The sequence below is a fragment of the Ochotona curzoniae genome, unplaced genomic scaffold, assembly GCF_017591425.1.
Source record: "Ochotona curzoniae isolate NIBS_2020 unplaced genomic scaffold, NIBS_Ocur_1.0 scaffold_2453, whole genome shotgun sequence".
NCBI classification, from domain to species: Eukaryota; Metazoa; Chordata; class Mammalia; order Lagomorpha; family Ochotonidae; genus Ochotona; species Ochotona curzoniae.
The window spans coordinates 28825657-28832931 of NW_024467094.1; the positions used below are offsets into that span (position 1 = coordinate 28825657).

Here is a 7275-nt window from a genome sequence, read left to right on the forward strand (position 1 = left end):
CTGAAAACACAATTAACTTTTCCCTATCCTGCGTGGGGTGGGGTGGGGGAGGGAGGTATTTATTGCCTCGCTGGGGAGTGGGGTGGTCTCAGTGCCTCCTCTCTCAAAGGCACAGGCGCTTCTTTTGCAGATCCTACGTAGGTGGCACCGGACGCGGACGTGTTGTGTTGGAGGGAGAGAGAGAGAGAGAGAAAGGAGGGGGAAAAAAGGTTGATAGGTTTGTGCGCGGGTCCCTCGTGCGGGCTGCGCTCCTCCTGGGTGCTATTTGACAATTCCTGACTCTACCATTGGTCAGTGTTGGATCAGATGGTTGTATTTCCTTCTGGCCCTCACTGGCACCTCGCCATCCCCCTTCAGCTAAAACCCAATCTCGGATATACTACTAATAGGCGCGGCGCTCGGACTATAAAACACAACAAATCATAAACCCGGCGGAGCAGCAGTGGCCGCGCGCGCCTCCCCTCCCAATGAGTTCCTATTTCGTGAACTCCCCCTTCCCCGTCACTCTGGCCAGCGGGCAGGAGTCCTTCCTGGGCCAGCTACCGCTGTACTCGTCGGGCTATGCGGACCCGCTGAGGCACTACCCCGCACCCTACGGGCCGGGCCCGGGCCAAGACAAGGGCTTTGCCGCTTCCTCCTATTACCCACCGGCCGGCGGCGGCTACGGCCGAGCGGCGCCCTGCGACTACGGGCCGGCGCCGGCCTTCTACCGCGAGAAGGAATCGGCCTGCGCGCTCTCCGGCGCCGAGGAGCCGCCCCCGTTCCACCCGGAGCCGCGGAAGTCAGACTGCGCGCAGGACAAGAGCGTGTTCGGCGAGACGGAGGAACAAAAGTGCTCCACTCCGGTCTACCCGTGGATGCAGCGGATGAATTCGTGCAACAGTGAGTGCCACTGTCCGCCGCCGCCGCGACCCCCGCGGGCCCCCCACCCCGGGAGACCTAGCGAGCCAGGGCGCGCCCCGCCCCCACCCCAGTGGGGTGTTTGGTGGACGCCTGGGGCGGGGTGGGGGGGCACCCTCAGACCCTCATATAGGGTCTCTGGCTGCAGGAGTTACAAAGTTTGCAAAGTTCCTGCTGCGCTGGGAGCCTGGTGGGGGGAGTGTGGGCTCTCCCGGGGCGCCAGGCCAGGCCAGGCCAGGAAGGCGGCTGGGGTTAAAGTCACTGGCTCTGCCTTTTTTTTTTTTTTGCACCCCCAGCTTCCCTTTCTTCCTCCTTAGCCATGATGGGGGGGGGGGTTGCTCCCCTATCCAAAGACTGCTCCTTTACAAAAGGAATGATTCCTGCAAGGGGGGGGGAGCAGCGTGACAGCGACCTGGGGGAGCTAAGTGTGTCCCAGACGACCCAGTTCCCCTGGGCGGTGTGGGGGGGTTGGGGGTTCGGGAAAGAGGTGGTAGCCAAAGGAGGGAGGGAGAAGGGGAGGAAGAAGGAAGGAGTGGACGGAGAGGGAGAAGCCGGCGCCTGGGTCTCAGCTTGTGGATTATTTGTCCGTCTTCAAGTCCCAATTGGTGTCCATTAGCGGGACACGAAAGTGAGGAGCTGTTAATGCGGAGCACGGATCGATCCGCGTCATTACGGATTAAGGGGCAGAATCTGTCACTGGGAGGGTGAGGTGCGGGAGTTAGATGGATGGGAAGAAGGGAAGGCGCAGCCAGGAAGACACACCTGGCCAACCCCTCCCCCTCGGCTCAGGTGGGAGTTCCAACTGCTCCTCCCCTCCCCCCACCAAAAGTCTAGACAGAAGGCACAGGCCTGGGAGGCCTGGAGGGAATCCGGAGGGGGCGCTGGAGCAGCGGGAAAGGCGGGTGAGGGGAGTGGGGGTGAGGCCGGGAGCCCGGAGCGTGGAGGGCATCCCGGGACAGGCTTGAGGGTCCAGTGGGAGAGGTGGGCTTTTGGCCCAACGACCGCAGGCCTCAGCGTCTCCACTCTGCCTAACAGGTTCCTCCTTCGGGCCCAGCGGCAGGAGAGGCCGCCAGACCTACACGCGCTACCAGACGCTGGAGCTGGAGAAGGAGTTCCACTACAACCGCTACCTGACCCGGCGGCGGCGCATCGAGATCGCGCACGCCCTGTGCCTGACCGAGCGCCAGATCAAGATCTGGTTTCAGAACCGGCGCATGAAGTGGAAAAAGGAGAGCAAACTGCTCAGCGCGTCCCAACTCAGTGCGGAGGAGGAGGAAGAAAAGCCGGCCGAGTGAAGGTGCTAGGAAGGGAGTGGGGACGCGAAGGGAGAGGCCGGTGGGGATGCCAAGGGCGTCCGAGAGCCGCGATGGCTCTGCGGGCGGGGGGAGCTTGGGGACCCGGCGCGCGACGGGCGGGGCCCAGCGCTCGCCCGGACCCGGCAGCCCCCCCGGCCGCAGAGCTCTCGCCTGGCGCGCGCGCCGCCCCACAGCCCACCCAGCACCCCGAGCGCCTCCTCCCTCCCGAGGACCCCGCCTCAGCGCCCCCCCTCCAGCTGGCTCCCCGGTGAGAACTGAGGGTCGGACTCACTTGACGTCTCCTGGAAGCAAAGCGAACCGCTCTTGCCCGCGTCGTCGCGTCTCGCTCGGTCTCTGTCCCCCCCTTCCCACCCCCGTGCACGGTTCAATGGTAGAGTCGTGGTCCCCTCAGCAGGGACCTCGAAGACTCCCTGACCCCCCCTTCCCCAGACCTGTCGTCTCTCTCCCCCGGTCCCCAAAGCCACTGGAAGGCACACATACTACCTAGAAGTCAGCAGAGGAGCCTCAGAAGAAAACAAAGTTCTATTTTATTAATTTTCTATGTGTTGTGTTTGTAGTCTTGTCTTAGCTCTGGACGTGAAATACTTCGGTAATAATATTAATATTATTAATAATGATGACAAATAATAATAAAGACGTGGAAACTCGCCGCTGCATCACCTCGATCTTTCCCAGCCATGTTTTCTTTCTCCTCCACCTCCCCTCATCCCCGCCCCCCCAGCCACACTCCTCCCTGAGGCTGTACACGGGGCAGGGGGCTCTGGTCCGCTCCAGCTCGCTAGCTCTCAGCTTTCGGGACTTGGAAGGGACGGATGAGATCAAGTCTGTTGCCAGGGTCCTCCTCAGGTCCTACCCCACTGCACCTGGGGGAGGTCATCCCTGCCTCGGCCTGTGCAGACCTGGCTGGTTGGACAGGGATCCTCCCTTTAAATCTAAGGCCTTTCCTCTACCGGGCCACTGCCAGAGGAACCGCTACCCCCACGCCCAGCCTGAAGCCCCTGCAGAGTCTAGTCCTGGGGCGGAGGAGGTCTGCCGGCTACGCTAGCTTTTCTTTCCTGGCCCTCGGGCCAAGGCCCCTGGCCAGCCGGCAGAGCTGGGTCTCTGCCGGCTTTGGCACACAGTTCCTGGCCTATGGCTCAGAAGACAAGCAAAACTAAATAAGAAAGGGACCACTGTTGGCGTCTCTGGGCCTTGAGTGGGAGCTCCGTGGAGAACGTGAGACTGGTGAAGGGCACCGCGTTGCCCAGCTCCTTTCGGAGCGAAGGGCACGGGGCCAGGCGAAGGGGCGTTTGGTCTCCTCGGTTCAACCCAGAACAGCCCATTCTCTCTCCACCCCCGCCGTCACCCAGGCGGCAAGCTGCGCTGTTTTCCTTTCTTCCTCCTCCCTCTCTGTCTCTTTTTTATTTTTAAAGAAAATAGCCGCCTGGCAGAAGGGGCCCAGCTGCAGCGGGCTCTGGGCCGCCCAGCGCGCTCAGCACCGCGCCCAGCACGGGGCGGCGGAGCCCTGCGCACCCCTTCCCAGAGCGCAGGCTCTGGGCTGCTGGGCAAAGTCTTCAACGGCCCAGTCAGCAGCGAGGGGCCTCCCCGAGTGCAGCCTGCACCTGGGAGAAGAGGCAAGGGAGGCGTTGGGGGTGCTGTGGTAAATAAACGGTGAGACCCGCGCGGTACCACCCCAACCCGCGCCGAGGCAGGCAGTCGCCGCCGCCCGCCGACTTCTCAAGCCACCAGGCCGCTGAGCCGCAGTCCCCCTGTTCCTCCTCCGGGATCCCGGCCTTGCTCAGCCACTCCCAGGCCTAAGCTCAGAAGGAGGAAGAGGTCAGCAAGAGGATTGCGAACTTCCCAGGGCCCCAAGAGAAGTGAAAGCGTCTCCTGCTGCTGCTCCAAGCCGGCCTCAATGCTGCCAGCTCCGCCTGGGCGCTGCGCACCGGTCAGCACCGGGGCCCGGGGCCAGGAAACAGGCCAAGCTGGGCTTATCTGGGGCTGTGGGGATCCTCTTGTAATAACTGCTGTCCACACCCGACTTTCAACCCTTCCACCCCTCCATCTCCGTCCCGGACTTGTATAGAACAGGCAAGGGAATAGCAACTCCGTCTTTGATCATCACATCTAGTTAAAATCATGATGATGGTGGTGGTGGTGGTGGTGTTAATGCAGGGAGCAGGACCCAAATCGAGGGACGAATCCTGCCGCCAGGAAAATGGGTAAAAGGCTGAACGCCGTCCTCCGGAAGGTCGGAGCCTGCGGGTGAGCCGCAGCTCGCCGCCTTCTCGCCAGCTGGAAGGCAGCGGTCGCCGCCATGGCGGTGTGCGGCCCGCGCTGCCGCCGGTCGCCGGGAGGTGGCGCGCTCTGCTCAGTGGCCGGCGCCAAGCTTCTCGCTGTCTCTCCCCCTTCTTTTTCCCCCTCTCTCGGAGGCTCACATTGAATCGGCCCTAACGATTCTCGGATCGTCATTATTTGTAACCATAGAGCATGAATTACCTCTTGAGGTCATCAGCGAGAATTTACGACTGGTCAACAAAAGCACGTGATTCCCTAACGCCCCCCATCCCCCTTCCAACTCCCCCCCCCCCATATTTGGCCGCATACATAGCAAAACGAAGTACAGTGCATCGCTATAATTCATTAATACATCATAAATCGTGAAGCACAGGGTTATAACGACCACGATCCACAAATCAAGCCCTCCAAAATCACCCAAATGAGCTCGTACTTTGTAAACTCCTTCTCGGGGCGTTATCCAAATGGCCCGGACTATCAGTTGCTAAATTATGGCAGTGGCAGCTCTCTGAGCGGCTCTTACAGGGATCCCGCTGCCATGCACACCGGCTCTTACGGCTACAATTACAATGGGATGGACCTCAGCGTCAACCGCTCCTCGGCCTCCTCCAGCCACTTTGGGGCGGTGGGCGAGAGCTCGCGCGCCTTCCCCGCGCCCGCCCAGGAGCCCCGCTTCAGGCAGGCGGCGTCGAGCTGCTCCTTGTCCTCGCCCGAGTCCCTGCCCTGCACCAACGGCGACAGCCACGGCGCCAAGCCCTCCGCTTCGTCCCCCTCCGACCAGGCGACCCCGGCCAGCTCCAGCGCCAATTTCACCGAAATAGACGAGGCCAGCGCGTCCTCGGAGCCTGAGGAAGCTGCGAGCCAGCTGAGCAGCCCCAGCCTGGCTCGGGCGCAGCCAGAGCCCATGGCCACCTCCACGGCCGCGCCCGAGGGGCAGACTCCGCAGATATTCCCCTGGATGAGGAAGCTGCATATTAGCCATGGTAATTCTGCTTTTTTTTCCCCCCTCTTCAGCTTTCTGTCCCTGCGTTAGGGGATTGGTGGGGGGGGGGAGCGGTGTGGTGGTGGTCGCGAGCAGAGCTTGGCGTTTTCCTCACATAGATTTATTTTTTACCAAGGTGGGGAGAGAAGTCTCTTATGAGGGTCCTCACAGCTCCGTGGACACAGCCAGACAAGCTCTTTGGCTGGGGTGTGTATGGGGGATCTTTTTAGGAATTTGTTGCTAGGCTCCGCTGAGGTTTTATGCGTGCAGCCAGATCCATCCTAAAAATAGGATGTAGGCTAGGGTTTACGTAATGTGGGAAAGGGTCCTGCATACCCCCGCCGGCGAAGGAGGGGGTGAACGGAAAAGGAGCTTTGCGAGGGCAAAAGTGCAGCCGCTCTCCTCCCTCGCAGGGTAAGCGGCCGCCGGGAGCTCAGAACCCAGCCGAGGGTGAGGCGCTGGGAGAGCATAGCAGACAAAGCCGGGCACGCTCGCTGCGCGCCCAAGTCGGGGCTGCGGGAGCAGGGGGAGCAGACATGGAACCCTAGTGGGGCCTTGTGGTGTTGGGGGTGGAGCTGGGGTGAGCTGGGTGCCGGGGACGCCTGGGTCCTGCTCTCTGCCCGCCCCCCTCCTTTCTGCCCAGGGCCCCCTCTTCAGCCGGAATAACAGCATCTCATGGCTCCCCTCTGTCTGCTCCAGATATGACCGGGCCGGATGGGAAAAGGGCCCGGACCGCGTATACCCGCTACCAGACGCTGGAGCTGGAAAAGGAGTTCCACTTCAACCGCTACCTGACCCGGCGGCGGCGCATCGAGATCGCCCACGCGCTCTGCCTGTCCGAGCGCCAGATCAAGATCTGGTTTCAGAACCGGCGCATGAAGTGGAAGAAAGACAACAAACTGAAAAGTATGAGCTTGGCCACAGCCGGCAGCGCCTTCCAGCCCTGAGCCCGCCCGGAGGAGGGGGCCTAACCCCCACCCCAGGCCGGCCCAGGAGCCCGCGCCACCCCCCAACCCCACCGGCCCCTCCAAGTCCTCCCCGCGCGCGCCCGCCGCCGCCGCCTGCCCACTGGGGACCGGTTCCCATGAGCCTGCCTCGCCCTGGCCTTGTGTGACCATTTTTCGTTCGGTCTTAGGTCTTCCTGTGGCTTCCCATCTCTCCTGGACTGGTTTATCTTGTTATTATTGTTAATAATAATATTATTTTCCCCTCCATGCTCCCCACTTCCCTGGCTTGCCCCAATCTGCTGGTGTTTCTGTATGTCTGTGGTTGCAGCTCCTTTGCCTTCCCCAACTCCCCAGCTCCAGGAAAAAAAAAAAGAAAGAAAGAAAGAAATTCGCATGTTAAATGTGAACTTTCCCCTCCCCATCTGTGTTCTAACTTATTTATGAAAGGATGACCACCACTGTCTTTTAAATTTCAAACTTCACTAAGAGGTGGCAGTCAGAGCTAGCGGGTCACAGCCGCCCTGGGCCCAGTGGATCTGGCCTCCAATGAAGTCCACGATGGTTTTTCTTCTCCTCCTCCACCCTCCTCACTCCCCAGGCCCCCAGTATCCCCTCGGCTGGAACCTTGGCTGGGTAGGGGCCGGGGAAGGTGGAAGGGGTGATATGTGGACAAGACAGTAGGAAGATGGAGTGTGGTTGCTTCCCTGGGTAGGCCCTGCGAGGCCTGGTGGTGGGAGCGTGCGGAAACACAACCCATCCTGCGTGTGTGAAATGTCTTGTGGGTTTCTCTGTCAATGTGTGGGTCCAGCTATAGGGCCCACAGCTTGTAAATATGGGGAGGGTCTGGGTCAGA

At 61.2% G+C, this 7275-nt stretch overlaps 2 protein-coding genes across 2 annotated transcripts; both read left to right on the forward strand.

Annotated features, from left to right (window-relative positions):
- Nucleotides 1-251: 251 nt before the first annotated feature.
- Nucleotides 252-2195, forward strand: HOXB6 (homeobox B6). The gene is made up of 2 exons (XM_041001285.1): nucleotides 252-882; nucleotides 1936-2195. Exons 1-2 carry the CDS (start codon nucleotides 468-470, stop codon nucleotides 2193-2195), a joined length of 675 nt encoding a protein of 224 aa, XP_040857219.1. The 5' UTR covers nucleotides 252-467.
- Nucleotides 2196-4799: 2604 nt separating this feature from the next.
- HOXB5 (homeobox B5) lies at nucleotides 4800-6760 on the forward strand. Its single transcript, XM_041001284.1, has 2 exons — nucleotides 4800-5476; nucleotides 6175-6760. The coding sequence occupies exons 1-2, from the start codon at nucleotides 4915-4917 to the stop codon at nucleotides 6420-6422; spliced, it is 810 nt and encodes a 269-aa protein (XP_040857218.1). The 5' UTR covers nucleotides 4800-4914; the 3' UTR covers nucleotides 6423-6760.
- Nucleotides 6761-7275: the final 515 nt, after the last annotated feature.